At 39.1% G+C, this 23162-nt stretch overlaps 1 protein-coding gene across 2 annotated transcripts in view; it reads right to left on the reverse strand.

The window, feature by feature from the left end:
- plxna1b (plexin A1b) overlaps nucleotides 1-23162 on the reverse strand; it is a 225658-nt gene that overhangs the window by 81960 nt on the left and 120536 nt on the right. For both annotated transcript variants that reach the window (XM_077572438.1, XM_077572437.1), the window contains exons 5-9: nucleotides 22005-22105; nucleotides 19330-19453; nucleotides 17155-17308; nucleotides 15238-15337; nucleotides 8292-8406 (exon numbers count right to left, since the gene is read on the reverse strand). In XM_077572438.1, the coding sequence (XP_077428564.1) occupies nucleotides 8292-8406; nucleotides 15238-15337; nucleotides 17155-17308; nucleotides 19330-19453; nucleotides 22005-22105 (594 nt within the window). The remainder of the gene's footprint in view (nucleotides 1-8291; nucleotides 8407-15237; nucleotides 15338-17154; nucleotides 17309-19329; nucleotides 19454-22004; nucleotides 22106-23162) is intronic.

Genomic DNA, 23162 nt, shown 5'->3' on the forward strand with positions numbered 1-23162 from the left:
TAGAAAATTAGTCAGTAAATCCAATACGAAACTTTAAATCAGTAAGTATATAATGAAATGACGCCACAAGTGATTTTGTTTTTCCTGTTTTTTCTTCCCGCAGACTGCTACAAATGATGGCAAAGAGAAAACGTGTGAGAATAGCCATATAAGCAAAAATGTACAGCAACTAATGCCACATAAGAAAGGGCTGAGTTGCCCAGTGCTGTAACATTGCAATTAATTAAATACCAAAAAGTTGTATTCATTCAAGCAATACCTATTAGAGAGCACTAGGTGAGAGTATCAGTCTGAAGACACCATCTATCGGTATGACAGAGGTATGAAATTGTCACTTAAAAATTAGCAGTTTACGCCTGGACCAAAATCATTTTATATCATTATCTATGGGAGAATTGTTTTGAAATAAAACAAATTGGAGGTCAACTAACATCCTCGGAACGACTCGGGATATTCCACTGTAGTTCACAATGCGTGGGACCATTAAGAAAACATTTGAAAGATACAAATCATGAATGAATGAATAGATCTTTATTGTCATTGCACATGCACAAGTAAAGAGCACAACATTTGACTTTGCAGGCACAACTCGCACAAGACACATGAAAATCAATGACCAACAGAGGGAGACAACACGGAAAGACCTGTTGGTACTCGCTTTTCAGTGTCCCAAGATCTTAGATGAGAAATGCGAGAGAGAGGGATGGGAAAAAAAGAAGGCTGAAGCCATACACCCGAAGGGGAGCATAGTGTGTAAAAACAACAACCTCACATATACAGACATTAAACCAGCAGCCCTTCACAATACAGTACACAATATCAAACCTTTTAGCCCAGTTGTCTCCACGACACGATCGTCTCTCTGCAGTGTCTCCCAGGAAAGAGAACACACCAGCCCAACAATTTTTGGATGCCCAGTGTCAGGTGTTGAATAATGTATGCATATTAAATAATATGCCGTGGAAACGTATCAAGAGCTGCAAAGGATAAGCTGTGTGACAGTGATGCTATAAATAGCGTCCGAGCTAGAGGGGAGCTGAGACACCTGCATGCGTAAGACACATCTGTGTGCAAATGCACATAATGATGACATCAAGAGACAAGAAGATGCAAATCACACAACACACAGTGTGCGACAAATTACAGGTCTAAAATACAAATTCTTAATCTCTGCATAATCCTCTATTAACACATTCTAATAACATATGCAAGGGTATGCCAAATCCACACTCCCTCTAACTTTCCAGCAGTTGAATTACTGACTACAAGTGTCTCAAGTATGGTGTAAGGCCATAAGTGGCTTGAAAGCTAAAAGTGGTGCACCGCTACCAAACTAAGGGTTAAACACTGGCCAGCTATGCTCCAATGAAGATCCATCTGGCAAAGACAGGAAGCGCTTATTTCAAGACTCCACTTCTCCATGTCTTCTCCCTCCTCCTTCTCTCTCTCTCTCACTCGCTCTCCAACCACATGCCACATTTGAAAAAATAAATTGCGTCACTGACTGTAATCTGCAGCTTGTTACAGTTCCTTGACGTGTTTTCTTGCTATTGTCTTCATTTTTCCCCATGTCATTGTGTTTATATCCATCTGGTTTCAATTATGGCTCATCTTTGGTCCGTCTGAAAATACCCATGCTGGTTTGCACTGTTTTGGAAAAGTGCAGCGTGGGCCGGGTATATTATATATTAACTCGCCTCCTCCTTGGTTGTCCATTGATGTATCTGCTCCTTTGTTTAGATTTCTATAAATGTGTCAATTATCTTTTTAATATTTCATAGAGGCGCACAAATGAACTACCAAATACCAGAAATTACCAAACAAGGACATTTGACACTTTGCTATGGTGCTTGAGATGGGAAGCAGTGCCAAGTGATAAAACAAGGGAGAGAAGCTGAAAAAGAGAAATGAGTGAAATTTAAGAGAAAAAACATTGGAATGCTGGATTAAATGACAGCACTTAAAACCTGAGATGCTTACAAACATAGTACAGGAAGAATGGAAGGAAATACTGAATAAGAAAACTGATATGTTATCAGAGAAAGACAAAGAGGGCAGAGGAAACAATGCTCGGGTATAATTCACCCCAACGTTTCCCAATCCAGACCACCTTCTGCCGAACCCACATGGACCCTGCAGCCCTGAGATGATGGTTGTGCTGTGCCCTGATAAGAACCAGTCACACGTGTGCATGTGTGACTGCACATATGCGTACAAACACGGTGAAGACCCTCAAGTGGCCTTGGCTTACAATGTGTGTGTGTGTGTGTGTGTGTGTGTGTGTGTGTGTGTGTGTGTGTGCTTGCTTGCCCTGTTCAGAATGTGAGTACCAGCCAGGGTAAACTGAGTGTGCCAGAATGTCACGGTCTGGGGCCTTCACACCTCTATCGCAAATAGCCCTGTCAGCTTAGCTATAGTGTGTGTATAATGTGTGTGTACGTGGGTGTAGGAGAGAGAGAGTTAAAAAGTATTTCTATGGTTGTTCAAGAATGTGTGGGTAGCCTGTGAGCTAAAAGTGTATGTGTTTATTTAAGGGTGTGAAAGATGGAAAGACAGACAGAGAAAATGTCTCCATGTTTTGTTCTGAGCGTAGACTATATGGAGCCTCTGCTCATGTAGTGTCAAGGAACAATGCGTCATACGTTAACATTACACTGGCGTAATTGGCAACAGATTGGAGCACTTTTAGAGTGTGAGCATGTGTCCACCAGGATCATTTCAGAGATGATTTAGCCTCTCATGTGTGGCGTATGTAGCCTATATATTAGTGGGTTAAAGTGAACCGTCTAACCCCGATTCACAGTGTTGAAAGGCAGGTGATGTGCAATTTACAAAAAAGTCAACAATGAAGAATCCCAAAATGTTACTGGCTCACGTTATGGAATCAAATAAATAAAGTAGGAAGTAGGAACAAGGTCTGTGATCCATCTGACTTCAAAGGGAAATAAAATGAAGCAAAACTCAATACTGTAAATGCAACTCACTGAGATTTTCATGCAAAACACTTAAACACAATAGATGATAAAATGTAGCATGATTAGATCTATTCCAGTACATGAAATTAAAATGAATGATCCCTGAATAAAGAAAAGGAGGAGGCATTTTTACAAAAAATGCAGAGTTATAGACAACATTATGTCACATAGGACGGCATCTGTAATTCTTATGTAGAATAAAATGTTTTTAACAAAAAATGAGGGTCCGATTATGCCATCAAGTTTCCATTCATTAGATTTTTCTTTTTACATTATATACTGACTATCCACAACATTAAGATTAGGGATGGGCGAGTACCGATACCAGGTATCGGCATTTCAAGGTATCAGCACTCGTGACGTGGCTGCTATTCATGCAGGAACTAGAAATTATTAATTCGAAAAATAGAAAATGCCATTATTTCTAAGCAATGTTAAGGGAAAACCCTATAATGGGATATATAGGTCTTTCTTTAAAATATGTCATTGTTTTGGGGGGGAAATGTAATGCATCAAAAGTACTAAGTATAAGTGACTACTCAAGATTTGAGTACTCTCACTTGTATCGGTTGAAAAAAAAATGGTATCAAACAGCCTTTATTAAGATTAACTGTACTGGACTGTTCTTATCCTAAGAAAAATCTTTTATTGGGACTATAATTGTGGTATAGTAGTATGCAGTGCAGTACAACTGTACTGCATCAAATGTTTCCCCTACCATGTAATAAAATTATTACAACAAACTCTCCATTGAATATGGAACGGGATCCCTTAAAAAAAAAAAAGTATTTTGGGCCCAAGTTGAGATCTCAACTAGTGTTACTAATACAGTACAAAAAGCTGACCTGTGTTGTGTGCACAAAATCTCTGCAGCGGACTATGACTATGAATCCATAGTATCCCCAGAGTTTCCCCTGGCAGGATACAATTAAGCCATGCCTTGTTTGCTCGTGCAAGACCGCACTGTGTTTTGCAGCCAAACACACATTGAGGCATGTCTTAACATAGCTGAGCCCAAATAGCTAATACTGTGCCTGGCACTCATCAAGGCTGTGCAGCTTTTCATTCCAAGGGGAGGGGGAAAGAGAGAATGGCAGAAGGTGAAGGAGGAAGAAAAGAGAATAGTGGAAATGATAACAGAGCAACTTGAAAGAAAGAAAAGAAAGAAATGAAGCCCCACCCTTCTATTCTCCCTCATCGCCTTTCGTCGAAGAAAAGTAACGCTTTACTTCTGTAATTTTACACCTGGTTGCTCCCTAATTCCACAATTTGCTTGTTGTGTCAGCAGGGGCATTGCTGATTCATGCATATTTGATTTGAAAATGCAATTCATTATATTCATTTCATCCTCTATCCATTTCTTTCTACCTCCTTTTTGCTGCACTTACTTAAGAAAAACCTACTAGTAGGCTTGTTTAATTACTCTTCTCTTTTCCATGTTAGTCTTCAAAAGATATTACATTGCAAATCACTCAAACACAAACTTCATGGACAAGATATGTGATGTGCAAGAAAAGACAGACGGGGAGGACTTCTGCATTTATGTTGCCATGGAAACACATACTATGAAAGCAGTGAGGAAAATACTGGAATAGAAACAAATTTAGTGTGTTGACAGTTGACAAAACCTAACATGTCATTGTCTGTTGGGCAAATGTAGCCATAATGAGATGGAATGATTGCATTTCATTAGAACAGTGGAAAACTAAATGATGGTGTTAAGCAAAGAAGCTTTTTTTGTAGTCACAGAAAATAGTATATGCTATCAAATGAAAAATATGTGTTTATGACTACTGTTTGTTTGGGGATTTCAGGGGAAAGACGGGATAATAATGTCAGGTGTAGATTAAAGGTGTATGCATGTGTGTAAATGTTTGGTAAGCAAGCCCCAGACACCCCCCCCCCCCGACATCCCCCCACCCCCACCTGCGAACCGTTTATTCCCTACCTCCACAAAATCTCACGCTCAGTCAAGAGGACGGAAGGTAAAGGAGAGGTGAGAGAGGGAGGAGGGGTGAATGAGACTTGCAGTGCAGAGGGATGGGTGGAGACAGAGAGAGTGAGAGAAAAAAGACGGGTCTTGGAGTAGAGAGGGATAAGTCTAGCCTACAGGAAAAAGTGTACCAGTTGGGCCACAGAGAGTGCAACTAATGGATATGGCAGCTCGGAAAAGGATGATGGATGACTGCGTGTGTGTGTGCGTGCCTGTCACTGTCACAGTGTTTACACTTTAGCACGTGAAAGACACAAAGCATCGGTGTGTGTGTGTGTGTGTGTGATAGAGACAGATGATGGATTTTCTTGTGGAGAATGTGACCGCTGGTTTCTTGGGCTGATGAGACGATAGGAGAGGTCCCCCCACCCCCTGTCCCACATGCCATAGTCTGTCATATCCCCTTTTCCAGCTGCCTCTTTCACTCTTCCATCTTCTTTTCTGCCCATTTGTCTCTTGTATTTTGTCAGTCATTCTCTGTGCTGCTGGCCACCTAGCCATTGCCCAATTTAAAAATGTGTTTACAAACACAGTGGAAACTGAGGTTGAACACACCTAATGATGTATTTTTGTGAAAAGACAAAACGAAGCAAGTATCAGAAATACCTGATAAATAGGTGCAAAACATTAGCATAATGCACTAACTGAGGCTTTCATAATATAGGCGGACTTCAGCATTGTCCCTATTCCTTTGGATGGTCTCGGTTTTTACAGTATACAGTATATGTCCCAATTATTCTTTTCCCCGAGACCTCAATATCAGAGAGTTTTGTTGTTTTATACAGTAGTAAATGACTTTCACATATTTATACACTTAACTGCTATAATTGAGAATGTTAAAGATGCAGTCTGCGATGTTCAAGCAACTAGCCGTTACATTCAAATCGTGCGCGCAGCTTGAAAAATATGTACACCATAGCTAATTGTTTAACATCAACAGTGTTAAATTATTTTCACACAACTATAACTGGAGATTTTATGATGGTGACAGTTAGACCCTGAAATTCTTCATTTCCATTTTTTTCCTTTGAGAAACTGGTTTGGAAATACCCAAAAGTGGAGGTTGACCAGTGTGCCAGAACAGTGAGTTCAAAACATGGACTTACATATGAATGGACTAATAATAATGCTGCTTACTCGCCGTTGGGAGAAGCGAAGCCACCGGCGGCCATCTTACCGCCTAACTTGAATACATTGATTTCTCCACATCGTTTTCAAGTTATTTTCTGCCTTACAGCAACAATGCCACCATGTATGACATACGGTTGTCTGGGAGAAGCACTACATGTACATTTCATTGCTAAGAATAAGACTTTTCATTTTCTCTTATAAGGAAATCTAACCAGGTGATACTCAAAGAGTCCTCACCATTATGTTGTCAGAACCATGAACAATCAAATGAAAGTAAAGGCCCACTGCAAAATGCAAACCTAACCTCTGTCTCAGGCTGGGCGATGTGGCCCAAAAATAATTTTTGTAGTCATTATGATTATGATTTTAATCTAATAAACCCAACAAACATTTATTTAAAGGTTTCATTTATTCAAAAATAATTCCTGTGCAAAATGTTCTGACAACAATAATGTATAGAAATTTGAAATCAGTTTTAACAAACTTAAGTTTCATAGTTTGTGCTTAAATGCCACAATTAGCTATTGTAAACCTGTCTTGTAAACCACCCATCCAACATTCTACCAAAATTACAAGTCATTATAACATTTGGATGTAACAGAACATGACAACAAAAGCTTTCAATAATCCATTGGACAAAATTTGATTTCACGATTTAGCAAATTTTCAACTATTAATTATACGATTAAGTGAATTAATTGGATTTCTTGCCCAGCCCTACCTCTGTGAGTCACAATACTAAGATAATATACTCTGAATGGTCGATGCAAACAGTAAAGTTCATTAATTGAGAGACTCCAACTACTCCTATCCGACCGTAAAACATGCACTGTGAACAGTGTTTTCAGCAAAAAAAAAAGAAAAAAGAAAAAAAAAGTTGTAAGTAACAGTGGCAATGGCAATAAGATGGCAGCCCTCTGGCTTCAGCTGCAAGGAGCCTATCGATAGTCCATTCATATACAAGTCAGTGGTTAAACATCAGTTTCACTATTCATGTAAACATGTCCACCTTCAAGCCCAAAGCTTGGCATTCACTAGTAAATCAGTTTGTTTGTTTACTTGCACTCCTCCGCTTTCTCCCATGATCACTGCAGGCTTTTCCTGTTTACCCATCCGTTGGCCCGCTGGCCTCTCTCAGCTCAGAGTGTGCAAGCCAATGCCCTCCTCACGTCTTGCAGATGGGTGCGCTAATCCGCTAACGTCAGCTCCATGAGGCATGAACGCTAGGACTGTGTGTTATTTCGGATAAGGTCTCAGGCTCTGTTTGAGCGTGCTAGTGTTTGAGATTCTACGTGGGCTTGGTTTAGAGGGAATATATAAAGGGGGAAGTAATTGGATAAAGGTTGACCAATTAATAAAGGCCAGTGTAACAGGCTGGCCGACATCTTTCATTTCGGTTGAGATAACAGGGGAGAGTCAGAGTACAAACATAAGTTGAAGGAATGTGTATGTGTGGTATCAATCAGATAAGATGAACGCATGACTGTCGGTCAGTCGGGAGCAAGATGCATTTGCATTCAGAAGTTGATTGAAAATTGAGATCATGCACATTTGAATTCATCATATGTGTGCCTTGTAATACCTTCATGAGGTGAAAAAAGGGAAAAGAATCAAACAGCACTTTGTGTACCTAAATTCTGTGCATAGCACAGAGCAGTTTGTTAACGCTTGTTGTGTTTTCCGTGTAGCATACCCAAGCAGCTATTACGCACCATTGATATTAGCTTTTATGCGAATGCTAATTTGGTTATGTGAAACCCAAGCAGTATTTCCATAAACATCTATGTATCGTGGGCCTGCTTATGGCTTTATGGGCTACAACAGAAATATTACTGCACCGTGCACAAGCTGTTGTGTTACAAATGCAGAAAAAAACAGCAGAGTGATGTAAGGAATCCTGAAGGCAAAACCAATGAGGGTGTGTGCATTAGAAAACAATTTGTGGTTATATTCCTAGAGATTAAATTAGCATGTGGGTAAACATCACTAAGTGCTCCCTACAGACTCAAAGGTAGCTAGCTACATCATGCGGGAATATGATACATTATTTCTCAGATATAAACCTACTGTAGGATAAATTCCTAAATCAATATCTTACAGATGTCAAACGCTTGCGTCAAGGGTGGAAGGCAAAGACAGATACATATCATTGTAGAGAAGCAGTAAGCAGTACAATTAAGAGCTGAACTTACCTCTGAAATATTAACTCGTCCCTCTTGGAAGGAACAGTCGTTGGCGTTCTGGGTACACATGTGGCGGTACTTGCACCAGTAACATGGGAATGATCCGTTTACACAGGAGAGGCAGCTGGGAAACGCAGGATGGAGAGGTGACTGTTAGCTTTTTAAGACCATGATAAAGCAAAAATCAAACTAAAATAAAGATTGCTTTGGTACAGTTTACAGTTAACAATTTACAATTATTGCCTTCAGCAAATTTATGGCTGCAATGGAAAACTACAAAGTAAGCAATATCACAAGACATGCACCTCAAAAGTCAAACTGTAATCTGCTTTTTATTTAGCTTTTTGTCACTTTTTAGACACTCCAAATAAAGGAGGAGTCACAACAAGGGGTATTATGGTAAAATAATGTGACTTGAGAAAAATAATACACAGCTAAGAAAAACTTTACAGTATATCAGCCTATTTACAACATTTCAAACAATTTCAAATAAATATTGTAATGAATTTAAGTACACAAAATGGAATTATAGTAAATAGTAACGTGGCGAAATTTATTTTTATTAACATTAAAAGCTTCTCAGATAAAAAAAAAAAAAAAAAAAAAAGATCATTAAAATTGTCTTTGAAATTGTTTGATATGATGGTAAAAGAGCAGTTCATTTTCCAGAATACGTTTCTTTATGTAAGTCTTTAAAATGGCTACCAAAACATTTTGGACATTTTGTTTGGAGCACACTAGTATATTCATATACTCATCTCATTCTCACTGGTATGGGATGAGAATGAATTTATCTGAATTGCATCAAATTTAATTCCACTTCCTGTAACTCACATTCAAATTCAATTCAACATCCTGGAGGGTTGAGTCCATTTAAATTCAAATTCATCTAATGAATTGAATTTAAATCTGTAATTCTGAATTTTGCACAGCCCTGCTTTGCATTACAATATTAACAGTGGTTAACACTTAAAATGTACAGTTCCAGCTAGCTATTTAAGGCTATTAATGTGAGTGTTGTCAGGATACAGTTATTTGTGGAGTATGGCATACAACTGAACAGTAAAATTATATACAATGGTAAGTATATTCTTTCTTTTCAGATCTTTTGATAAATGTTTTTATCACGTGCTGTCAAACGTGCACTTTCTCTGACCTGGTCTGAAAACCTCCTGCGCACACCTTTCACCCAAACCATCTTTCTCCCACCGCAGCCCTTATTTATCACTCAGAGCTCGCCGATTCTCCTCGCAACATGCCTACTCTGTTGTGTAATTCTGTGCATCCATTCAGACAGGAGTTTTTCTTTTTGTGCTTCCATCATTTCATGCCTCCAATCCCTTTCATTTACCACAGACCCATTTTTTAAAAGCTCTCCCCATGTTCTTTGTCTAAAGCGCTCTTTCATCCGCAGGGCTATAATGCCTCCACCATTTTTAATTCACCTTCTCCAGCAGAGGTAAGGTGGAGATAGACAGGCTGAAAGAACATGATGGGAGAAAGTAGAGAGGGAAACGGAGCGGAGATCAAAAGCAGGTGGATTTCCCTGATAGACGTGGAGACGCCAGGTATCGTGGGAGAGGAAAAAACGTGGAGGGGGTATGTAGCCTGCGGGGCTCCGTGTGGGGGTCTCACAGGGGAGTGAGTAAAAGGGAGGAAATATTGGTCTGGAAGTTGGTTGGCAGCTAGAAGTGTCTTCACATATGAGGGGGGACTAACAGTGACAGTTTCAAGTGCACAGTTCATCAACACAGCTTCAGCTTATTGGCCATTCTTGCCCTTTGAGACATATTACACTTTACTGAACCTCATTTACATGCAAACCTACAAGTCTAATGTAACCAATATAAGTCTACAAATAAAACTTTCATTTTATTAGAAAGCTCCGTGATGTATTTTGACTTCAATGCACATTGTCTCAGTATAATTTATTCTGCATTCATGAAACGTGAGCATGTGGTTTATTGTAAATATAATAAAACACAGTATATAATACAAAAAATGCTTGGACCTGGACTTCAGACAATAAAAGAATGGCTAGAAATGACTAATATGCAAGCTGCTTTATATTCAAGCACATCTGCCACATGTACGGTATGTTTGAACTGTTCTGAGTACGCTCCAGACAAGCTCTCAAATATATTTGAACCCCCTGCAAAATGCTAGCCACTCTTTCACTTACCCATATGAAAAATTTGAGTTTTATCTACAGCTCTGTGATGGAGCCCATATTCAAATCCATCAAACTCTGACATGGATTCATTTGAATCAATTAGAGCGGCTCGTTTGTTAGGTGCACACTATAAGCGATCGTTTCCAGTGCAAGCCCTTCCTTTTGAGCAAGATCAGAGGCTGGGGCTTAATTCAATCCCACTGCTGCTTTAATTGACCAATTTAGCATTATGCTGAGAGAAGCTGTCCATTTACAAAGAGGGATGAGCGGCTGAGGAAATAACAGGCCTTTTAATACCACACAAGAGCAAATAGGAATTTATCAATGTTACTAACAAATGGAGGCAACATGAGTTGGCTATGCTAGTTTAGTTTAGTATACAGCCAGACTAAGTCAGAGTTCGTAAGGCAGTTTTGTCAAACAGATATCAATACTACTGCTCGTTGTGTGATGGAACAAGTAACCCATGGTACCATCTATACCTCAGATTTTGGGCCATAGTTCAGTACATTTTCGGTGTTTTGTGCATAAAGAGAACAACTTTTTTTCCTCTCTTAAAATTATCTCTTTATTTTGCTAGTCATCAATAATTGCTCCTTGCAGTCTACTGAATAATATAACTTATTTCAAGTTTACATATTGCTTGTGTTTACCTTCATTTATTCTTCAAGCAATGGCTACAGACCCTAAAATGCCTGGCTACAGTTTTTATTCCCTAGTCGTGGTATACAACAATGATTTGAATAAAGCCAGTCAATAATTCAATAATTAGAGGGAAGCCAGTGACCGCATAAGCCATGCACTGGTTCCTTAAACTTGCATTGAGTGTGCAGCCTGACTACAAAAACCCAAAATCATGATCATACGGGCACATTGTATTACGGGTTTATCAAGTAATGTGCCAGCCCTAGTGTGCAGCCTGACTACAAAAACCCAAAATCATGATCATACGGGCACATTGTATTACGGGTTTATCAAGTAATGTGCCAGCCCTAACTACTGGATGTCAATACTTCAATATTTAAGATTAGAATTCAGTTGGCAGTGTGGAATTGATTGCTGATTAATTGCATCTTCAAGCAATTTAGGCATATTAAATCTGCGTATAACCATAGGCTACTAACAAAAGCGCTCCAAACATGTTTGTCAATAAAATATGGCTGATGGATCTACTGATGTGTGGTAGTCATGGTCCGACTCCAAGCGAATAACAGCTATCTTTAGCAATGCTTCTTTCCAAACTTCAGAGTCACGTGAAGCTGATGTTAAAATCTAATTCAGCCAGGTGGCCAGGTTTTTCTAGTATGTATTTTTGATTAAAAGTACTTTGTATGAAAAAAATAGTCCATTGTCAGTCTGTTTGCTGTCTCAACAAGTATAATATGAAGTCAGCCATGAGAATTGAGCTACATCCACACTGACCTCAGTATGGCTTCGCCAGGCTGCTAGATACAACACTGGCTTCAAAATAGGAGTTCAAAACATTCAAAGGGAGAAATTCCCATTCAAGATTTTTGTAAATAAATAACAATGTTTCATTTTTCCCCTCAGTCAATCAAAGAAATTGAGTGAAATGCCCTACAAAATTAAATTAATTTACGGGTGTGAGATAGTTCACCATAAGGAAAGTATTCTTTTCTTTTTTTTTAGTCCACCATTAGAGCAGGTCTCATTGAAATTCAGCAAATTGCCAACTTAACACAGCAAGTATCAAAAAGCAAGCAGCAGTGTCAGCAACACGAACAACACATGGTAATTCACATCTGTCACAATGTCCAGATAATATTTGACTTTGATCTTTTATTTAAGTCAAATCAACCTTGTCCGTGTCCCGGCGAAAGAAATAACGAGCAAAATGTCAGCAGGTTGCCGATGCTAACTTTTATGATTGTGCCCTTTGAAATAGGAGATGTGTCATTATAGGTGCCACCCAGGGCCAGTAGGCTCTGTTTGACAACCCCCTACTGCTCACTCTTTGGTCCGTTCAAGTGACCAGGGTCGCCTCTTCCTTAAGATCTAAAAGGCTGCCTTTTGGCTTGGGTGTAACTCCGCCTTAAGCCCAACCAAAGCGCATTGCGCAATGCTTGATATTTTTCTATGTATCAGCGGTGGGCTCATTCTTTCAGACCCCCAAGTGTTTTCTTATTTCTACCCCTTCAATGGCCATCAGCGATTATTACTCAGAGGATTTGAGAAGCAGCAGACAGGCTCCTTGCTCATAATGCTAATGACTATTCAGATGCTAATCTGCCGGCATTGCCTCGAGAGCACTAGTATTATTTCAGACCTGGAATAAAAAAATAAAGAAAAATACTAATCATTCTTCAACTCGTGGTCTGTTTGGAGTGTTGAACACAATCAGGTTACTTAATGAGGTATGTTTCACAGCACTGTTCTTACCAAAATCATTTGTTTATCAGCTACTATTTAGAGTGCAGTTGAATAATTTACAGGTTGATTTACACTTCTGTAACTAGATCCATTCATCAAGCAAGTGTGTAATGGTTGGTATTCTTCATGAAATACTATTCATAGAATTATGTGCACTGCTTTCTAAAGAAGGTACAACATGACATGCTAAGGGGCTTATTTTATTCCGACACACAGCATTGTTCACTGATCAGTCCAACACTGCACCAATATTGTTTTAAATTACAGTTAGTCGATTGATCATTTTCTCCATAGTCAATCAAGGAAATTTGGCCAATCTTAAAATGATATCAAACATTATTTTGAGGAATTAAAAAATAAAACATTTGCTGGACGGTGGTTGTAGTACATTCAAGCAGTACCGGACAACAACAGATACTGTACATCATTAAAGCTTAACCCCAATTCACTGCCACCCTATCCTCCCAATCTTAATAAACAGAGGGATGAGAAATGAGAAAAGGCTTATGGAAATATTTAATTACGGAGCAATTATGGCCGTGGGTGATTTTCTATTTCAATCTCAGCAACCCTTAAACTGAAACAGTGGGAATTCTAATTAGATTAATAGCACTATGCAAATGTATGGCATTTTTGAAAAGGCGAGGGCTGAAACATAATCAGTTGTGTAAATAGGCAGGAGGGGTGTATATATTTTGGAGACGGGAGGTTGTGCAACTGAGTGTAAGTATAAATTATTAAAAATATATAATAGGATAATGCAGGGGTTTGTCAGTAATATATAAAGGAATATTCATGAAACAGCCAAATATTGCATGTGCTTGCAAATGTGCTGCAATGTTTTCAGACTGTCTTGTACGGTATAGTATCCTTACGCTACACCATTTAAAGGAGGAATTGGCTATGTGAGAAATGGCCAAGTATTATGGACATGCAAACCTTACGTGTTAATGCATGGACCTGAAATCATCACATCAGTAACTTTACCTGATAGCCAAGGGGGACTAAGGCTGCACAGGACAGTGCCACCTTCAAATGGGTTTCTTATCTCTGCAGCTCTGTTAGCCATAAAAGTCAGTGGCAAAGATGCAACGTGCCATATCTGTAACTTAATTAAATGTGTCCATTACATCCCTCAAAGGCCATATTAGATCAGCCCTGGGAGTAGATTTAATCAGCTCATTGGGGTAATAGCCACAAATGGGTAACTCTCTTGCCTTGCTTCTTGTTTGAGCCTTGCATACAAGGAGGAATGCCATAAACTTAAATGCGACTTCATATTGCAATATATCCACCGCGGCGAATTGTGACACCTTTCATTTTAATTGAGTATACTTTCTCAGAACATAAAGGATTTTGTACTACCTTGGGAGTTAAAAGGCACGCAGAGTTAAAGCAAATATCCCCACGTCCTTATGGGAGATGAATTAAGCATGATTAGACATTGTAAACCATGGCACACTTAACCAGTTGGACTAATCACCCCAATTGTAACGGGGGATTCACATACTGTGAAAGCAGAACTGTGCAACAAGGTCAAGGGTCAGAGTGACAGATAAGGTGTCCGAGACATTCGGAGTTAAAATGAGCAGTAAGTGACAGAGCAGGGAGAGGTGTGGCTGTGCATGTGAATGTACAAGTGTGATTGTGGACAATCCTCAAAGGAGGCTCATCTAACATCCAGAGGGAAGCCAGAATGGAGCCCTGCGGAATCCCGGGGGCCTACATGCCATCTGCTGCCCTGAGGCTAATACCCCACCAGACGTTTTAGCTTCCACTGGATCAGCCATGAGTGGACAGAGGGAGAGCCTGGGACTCAAGAGGGGGTAATCGGGGTGATTTGATTCAGAGCTGAAGGATTATATGATCCCGGCATCAGACGCAGGACTGAACACTAAGTTAGGGGACTGTGACTGTGCACAAAAAACAAAAAAAAAAACGCTAGGCAGCCTAGCGCGCAGGAGACTCACTCTGACTAATTCACTGCTCTGCAATAGTATTTTGTATGTCTTGTGTAAATAAGTACCAGATCGAGCATCTATTTTTATCAAGAGAAGAGTTAGTGAGAAACAAGGTTTAGATACTATTACACTAATGAATTAATAATTGAAGATTTATTATTGTGTGTCATGAGTTATGATAATAAGACTAGAATTACCATCTCATATCGCAATCGTTACATATATACATCGTGTTCGATTTTTCACTCTTAAGGTAATACGATACCCCGTGTAGATGTAAAAGAGAGATGGGTGTTTATTGTGTGACTCATCCCATGGGGAAAGAACACAGAGGGAAGGAACACGCAAGAGCGAGGAGAAGAACTAGATGAAACCTAATGAGCAAATCCTTATTAAATGCCCACGTGACTGACAAATTGTTGTAACTTACGAATGGTGGACACTGCAGTTGTAGAAGACGAAATCAACACTGGCAAACTTCTTGCCCGTTTCCTTGGATTTCAGATAAAGCTTCACCACACGCTTGTCACCTGAATGAACATAGCACAAGAACAGATGGCAAATGGATGCTCAATATAGTTTAAGTTACAAAAAAAAATAAAAAATAAATAAATAGCATGAATCTGAATATTTGTTTTCAATATAAGGCTGTCAAAGTTAAAACATTAACTGTGGAGATTAATTTAAACTATTTAAAATGTGTTTGTTTTTTTATTCAGTTAATTCAGTTTTCTTTACTTCCAATGTAGTCACTGGCACGAAGATGGACAAACATGGACCCTAGATAGTTGCACTTTCAGTTTTACTTAAATCTTAAGCAATTTGCAAACTTTGCAAAGGCAAATTCAAATACCATATTAGTTGTACATCTTTTGTGTATCATCAAAGAACAAAATACCCAGCTCAAGCTACCTCCATGGGACCTCACAAATCAACGCTGCTAAAGTGTTGCGCCCTTTAGAAGAGCAAAATCAATAAGTGAGACATTTTGAGAATTATTTCTATGAGAAGAATATAAGAAATCTGTCTATAAAGCTCAGACAGTTTTGATTGTTTTGTTCAGCAGTTATACAGTATTTGTATTCAAGGATCAAATAAATCTATTAGAACAGTATTTGTACCAAAATATACTTTCCATTGGATTATATTACATTAATTAATCAATTTTACTCCAGTAAATATGTATTACAAGCTTCAAAGAAAATAGTGAAAATCAAGTTAGAAAAATGTGGTTAATCGCGATTAATTATTGCGCGATAAATTAGTCTCAAAATTTCAAACGCTTGACAGCGCTAGAATGTACAAATGTCATAATTTAAATGGTCATAGAAAGAACACTTTAAGTAGAGTGTCACTGAAAAACAGTTTATGTTAAAAATAATAATAAAGTTCACTGTAAAAACAGTTGAATCAAAAGTAACCCTATTATGGATCAAAAATGGACCGATCCACTTTGTGGGTCAATTTGGCCCAACTTTCTGGGTTGTTTTATACAAAATGACCCAATTTTTTTTACCCAAGTTGTTTCACACTAAAAGACCCACATCTTGACTAAAGGTTGGGTCAATTTGATACAAGTAGAGGATGGGTCCATTTTTGACCTAACTGCTTATAGAGTGTTTGGTTGCTGTAGTTGATAAGAACCCAAGAATGGCTGCAGATAAAAAATAAAATAAAATACAGAAGTGCGACTTGGAGAAAACTTCAAATTGCATATAGAGCCTTTGGTGCTTTGAATTTGTTTGTCATTTCTGTGGAAAATATAGAAGCTGACACGAAATAGGTACACAATCTCTGCTAAAACAAGAGGAAGCAGATATGTCTAAATACAGCAATGATCACTGATTCCTGGCTTTGAAAAGAAGTTAGCGGCACAAGCAGTGTCCTTTCGAAGGAGAGGGAAAATAAATAAGTGAAACTGACAACGGCGCATAATGCATGATAATGGGAATTCAAAAACAGTGCTATTTTCAGTAGAAAAATGCAAACTTGAGTTAGGAGGCTTTGAAATGGAACGGGCAACCATTATTGGTAATGACAAGGTATTCCGGATAGAGTCACACTAAGCAAATCATCTAAGAATGCTAAAAATATTTTCTGGTGGCAGCACAGCTGCAGACTTCTCAGATTGCACAGTAGAAAAAGACCCCTTAGGGGGAGACATCAGCCCATGCTGATGAATTAATAGCGTCAAATGAATCCAAAGGCCCAAGTCAGGGGGGGAGAATATGCGACAAAACTGTACAGAAACCTAACATAGCAACTGTTAAAAAAAAATATATATATATATATATATTTTTAAGATACTGTATGGCACTATACCACCTATCCTCTGTTTTGTGACTACCTTTGTTCCGTGTGATGGGGATTACGTCACGGGCCGAGGGAGACAGGCAGTAAATGTGTCCGCCTTGGATCAGTCCCTCAGTCTCCACGTAGTCCTCGAAGGAGCAGTTGACCCCCGCCGATAGATCAGGCACATTACGAGCCTGAAGGACCAGCTTTTGAGAGAGGGAGAGAGAGGCAATCAGTACAAGATCAATGGAAGGAAACGGTGTACATGGATTGTTATAAGATATGACATGGAGGTTAATGGGTGCTGGGGGGGAAGAGACATGTAAGTGAAGCCGGACTACGTGTGGGTTTGTGATGGGCCCAGTAATTTGTGTGTGCATCTGTTACAATGGCAGCTATTATAATTATAGCAAGGTTAATGTGTGTGTTAATGTGCACCAAGAACCACAGTTTAGTTCAGTTTGGGGTGCATTTTCTGTGGTGAAACCTACATGACTGATCCATTGTCTACCACACTTTAGAATTGCAATGGCACTAAAAATGGAAGTACACTTCATTGGTATAGCACCTCTCAAAGACAGGATTTTGAAATTGCTTTACATTGTTAAAGTACAAAAATGCAAACGTCATACAGTTAATACAAGGCAAGGAAAGACAGCTTTTCATTTATTTATTCAATATGCTTCACATCACTAGAAATACATGTGTGCGGGTATGGCAAATAAGCATAGTTTTTAACCTGGATTTAAAAGCATTCACACTTGCGGTTGCCTTCATTTGTGTTGGCGGCTCATACCATTTGTGTGCAGCATAACAGTTAAATGCTGCTTCACCATGTTTGAGCCCTACTGTGTTTACATTGCATTAGCATCTCTTCGATGTACTCAGGTCCTAATCCAGCATTCAGTGAATTATAGACCAGCAGCAGAACTTTAAAGACTAGCCTACAGTTGACTGGGAGCCAGTGTAAAGCCTTTAGGACTGGATTAATATGTTCTGATAACTTTGTTTGGCATTCTCAATGAGTAATGTGCAATACAAAAAAAACTGGTACTGGGTAAAACTCTGAATAGAAAAAAAACAACAAAGTTCTGAAAACACCAAAACTCAGAGTAACAACAAAACACAAGAGTGGTGACAGTGATAATGATCCAATGAAGACTGAAAGAAACCAGGAAACTAAATACAAGCCAACTGACAAGACAACGAGAGACACCTGGACAAGACACAAGTGGTTGGGGGAGATGATTGGATGGCACAGGGGAACAGGTTGATGAGCATAGGTGCAAACCAAACCTAATGAGAAAAACCTAGGCATGATATCCACACATCATAACAAATAACCCACAAAACAACCCAACAAACCAGGTTGCTTTGAGGGTTATTATTTAATTTGGCCCAACATTCTGAATTAAATCATTCAAAAAGTTGGGTTGGTTCATATTTGACCAAATTCAGTTGGGTTATTCCATTTTTAACCCAAGAAGTTGGGTCAAACTAATAAACCACAAAATAAGCCGAAAAAAATAGGTTAATTTGTGGATTATTCATTAAATTTGTTTAAGAACTCACAAAGTCGGGTCGGTCCATTTTTGACCCAATTTGGACTATTCTTGACCCAACCGTTTTTAGAGTGTAAAATTTTGGACTACATTCTAAAATTAACAGAAAGCCACTGCAAGGTTGACTTAGTGTGAAGCATGCCTCCCTTTGTCTTCTATGTCATGTTGAATTAATTGGTGGATTTCAATGTGTTGTATTGGTATGATGCTGACACAGCTATTCCCACCCCAGCTTCACACCCTAGACATGAAAGCCACATTTTACGAGCTAAACTATACAATGTGGTGAAAATATGGCTTAAATCAAACCATCTGTGAAAGAATTCTGCATACACTTATTGTCTTCTATATGTCTAAATGTTTACACATGGTATATGTTTAGAGGGGGGAAAAAACGTGTTTCCACTTAAAAATATAATAAAGTTTCATGAGGACTCTCGTAAGCATGTTAGTTATATTTCTGTTTCAGTTTTCTGGAGGAAAAACTCATTTCTAAACACAACAATTCCCCTTTCAAATATTTTATTTCTTTTTGACTTTACTACTGCCTTAGCCAAGGTAAAGGGCATGTTCCAACTGTACAAATTCAGGTACAGGTGATGTTGCTTGTGTAGGAATGAAACTCGGTCGTAAACCGATGATCTCCTGAATATGAGAAGGCTTACCTGCACTTCAGACATGGTGACGGAAATATTTTGGGGCTGAACGGTGAGCTCCACACAGTGCCTCTGGTCTGATGCAAACCTCTGGGGTTCTCCCGCTCTTTCACAACGGTCCTTTCGTGAGCAGCTTAAGAAAGCAGAAGGAAAGGAAATGCGTGATCATGTGAAGAGTATGTAATGAGGAGGCAAGAGAATAAAAGAGAGAGGGGGAAAGATGAGTGTTGTGAGCAGTTGAGATGATATGACAATCATTTTAAACATGATAAAGATGCAGAACAATCACCTTCACGCCGAAAATGAGAGCAATAATTGAAGACAAATTGGCTAATAGCTTGCCACAGCCATTACTGCAGACCTAAACATTATTACCCTACTGGCCGTGACATTTGTGCAAGAAACACTAAGCTGTGTGTACATCCATACAGCTCCTCATCTGTTCAGTTTACAGTCCCACCCAATTTAAACTTGTCAGGAGATATATATGCAAACATTAAAGTTTCACTGAGCTGTAAAAATGATACAATTCAAACCCACCACATATCAAAAAGGGTCAGCAATTCCCGCCGTTTATTACCAGGCAGCTGATGACAAGAAAAAAAAGGCCTCACTGTGCAGCAGTTTTACTATTAGCTATTCATAATGCATTAGCTATCACTTCACCTCCACGCTAACAACTGCTCCCAGAGGTGAGTGAAAAGAGCTGATGTGGCACTCTAAGAAGGACTGACAATAATAAGGAGGCGGGAAAAGATGCTAACTGCTTCCTCCGTGAGCAGCCCCCATCCTCTCATTTAGTTAGTATAGTCGTGGCGTTCGTTTGTTCGCCAGCAACCCCCCTGACAACTCGTACACACACATACACACACAGACTATAGGCATGAGTGTGCACAAGGGTGTGCATTTTCCTTTACTTTTCTGCTACAGCTAAAGGCAGCAGAGGCCCGAAATGAGGCTTATAAATAATTTGCCTATTAATATTTCCCCATTTTATCTGCAGGGCCTTTGCCAGATTTGGCAACACAATCAGCTCGGAAATGAGCAAGCTGCGTTAATGGCACACAGTGGAGATGTGGCCAAATGGCAGGTTATCACTGGTTCAAGCCTATCGCCATGTTGTCATTTTAATGATGGAGAGGTGGCACACATGTACTTGTGCATGCCTGAAGGAAAGACAGCTTGCTGATAAGTCTTCTAGGTTTCATTAACACGCCCAGAGATGGTATGATGCCAAAGGCTTGTGGTGTTCTGAACATGGTCTAACTTCCTGTCACCTTCCAATAATACTTAATTGTTCCTGACACTCGCTGGCGCTCACTCAGTTAAAAAAAAAAAAAAAAAAAGTGTGAACAGCATTGCCACGAGCCAACATTGGTACGTATTTTATGGGCATTTCAAACATTTTAAATTCTGCTCCAAATCCCATTAAATGTATTTATTGATAATTATGAAAAGATCATCACCATCTAATGAACTATTTTCATTATTTTTTTTACATTTTACATATTGCAATCTAACATTATTCATACTCTTTCTCCTGACATGCAAACCAAATGCATACAGTATTTGTATATTTATTTTTCAATGCATCATCCCTTGTGTTCTAAATGAAGCAACAGGGGCTGATAATTGCTTCTGTTTTACGGTCAGAAACTAGCAATTTTAATTTGGGGATATACTATACAAGTTTTTCTTTAAACGTATCTCTTATGATTGTCTGGCAACCAGTTTAGGGTGTACACTGCCTACTGCCCGAAGACAGCTGGGATAGGCTGTGACCCTCGTAAGGATAAGCGGTTCAGATAATGGATGGATCATGGATGGATGCTTTTTTTTGGCAATTTTATGCATCAATTGTACTAGTGGTATTGGTAAAAAAAAAAAAAATCTGTCTGAAAAAAAGTGGTATCGTACATTGGTATTTATATAATATTGTTGAAAAAAATTGTTATATATAAAATAATTTTGCAAGATCTTTTAGAACCATGAAAACACAGTTTTTCTTCAAAATTGTTAAAAGAGATTGGAGATACCTCCATACTTAATATTTCTTGTTCTGATTAGTGTCACGGAAGAGCTGAAATCTAGCAAAATGGAATGCACCCTGCACCAGTTTCCAGTCACAGGACATTCCATCCATTATTCAAACATTTTCTAAACCTCTTGTCTTCATTAGGGTCACAGGTAACTCATTCCTAGCCCAGGTGACTTTTGGTGAGAGGTGGAGTACACCCTGGACTGCTCATCAGTCAATCATAGGGCACATATAGACACAATCATTCACTCTCACATTCACACCTATGGACAATTTAGATGGTTCATGCCTGATAAAATGCATGGTTTGTTGGAGGAAAGTGGAGTACCCACATGAACATGGGTAGAACATGTATAGATTCAAAGCTGGATTTTCTGTCTGAGCCCAACTGTACATGACACTGTACCACAATATTTGTGATATCATTTTATAGTAAAATAAACAAAGGTAACTAATTTTCACACAATTTCTTACAGTGTTTTGCCACATTCTCATGTAATTTACTGCCAGACAATAAATATTCAACAAATATTCACATTAACTCGAAAATTTGGCCAGGGAAATAAATCACAATTTATCATTATAAGCTGACTGTTAACAAACCTCTTTCAAAGTGATCAAATGGGCATCAGTGTGTGGTACTTACACATTGTGGAGGACACACCATCCACAGTGAGGGTCTCTGGAGCCTAAACACTCCCCACATGTAGTGTACTGCTCACAGCTCTCCACTGGAACTCTCACCACCTGCAAAGAAAGCGACAGCGAGAGAAAGCAGGGAGGTTAGTCGAGAAATTATTTTCCCATTAAGTTGGATCGTGATGAGTAATTGACGGTAAAATGAGCTAAAATGTATCTTCCTCTTGAGATTGTACTTTGAATGGTGTAACAGGATTCCCCAGAGAGAAATAGGTGCACTGGGGAGGGTCTACGGTCTAGTGGGTGAGTGACAGCTTCCAGTGAAGCGTACACAGGTGAGGCCCCGCAATGCATGCTGGGAGACATGACAGGTGGTCATGGTTAAAGGATTGACAAGTGACCTAAAAAAAACATTGGGAGGAAGGGAGACGGACCTCAGTGACAAATGTGTGTGCGTGTGTAAATGTGTGCACACGGTGCGAGACAGACTCAAGTGAAGTGTTTGAACAAAGTCGGTGTAACGAGGTCCTGTGTGACAGTGTGCGTTTGTGTGTGTCACTCAATCAGACGCATGCTAGGTGTGGGCTTGTTGAGAGGCTAAAGGGGAAAAAAAAGTGTTCGAGATGGCCCTTCACTCCACTTAAAGGTGATAAGAGATGATTCACAACATGCTCCCAGGGGATCACAAAGCGTGGCTATTTCAAGATATTTGTAGGAGACTGTTGGTTGGCGTTTGACAGACAAATCACAAGCATACAGTATGTGCATATTACACATGACGTGTGTTTGTGCCAACTGACAGCAAAACGGTTTAAAAAGTTTATTTGGATGTTTGTGTTGAATTAAAAGAGCTTTTGAACATGGGTAAAAGTACCGTTACGGTTATCGTACATTCTGTATGACATTGACTGATATTTACTACTTTAAATGGATATTTGACTCACTGAGCCATTTTCAGCAGTAAAAATTTAATAATTTGTTCAGAATGAATTTGATAACGTCATTATTTTTCATGTACAATTAATTCCTGTAAAAACAATTTTTTCCACGTGCTGTCGACTGAAGATGACATCCATCACCTGTGCTGAGGAAGTAGGCAATGACCAATCATGACTCAGTTTGCTGACCAAACCCAGAAAACAGTTGAGACATGATTGGTCGTTAC

Source organism: Vanacampus margaritifer, chromosome 8 (genome assembly GCF_051991255.1).
Source record: "Vanacampus margaritifer isolate UIUO_Vmar chromosome 8, RoL_Vmar_1.0, whole genome shotgun sequence".
Taxonomy (NCBI): Eukaryota; Metazoa; Chordata; class Actinopteri; order Syngnathiformes; family Syngnathidae; genus Vanacampus; species Vanacampus margaritifer.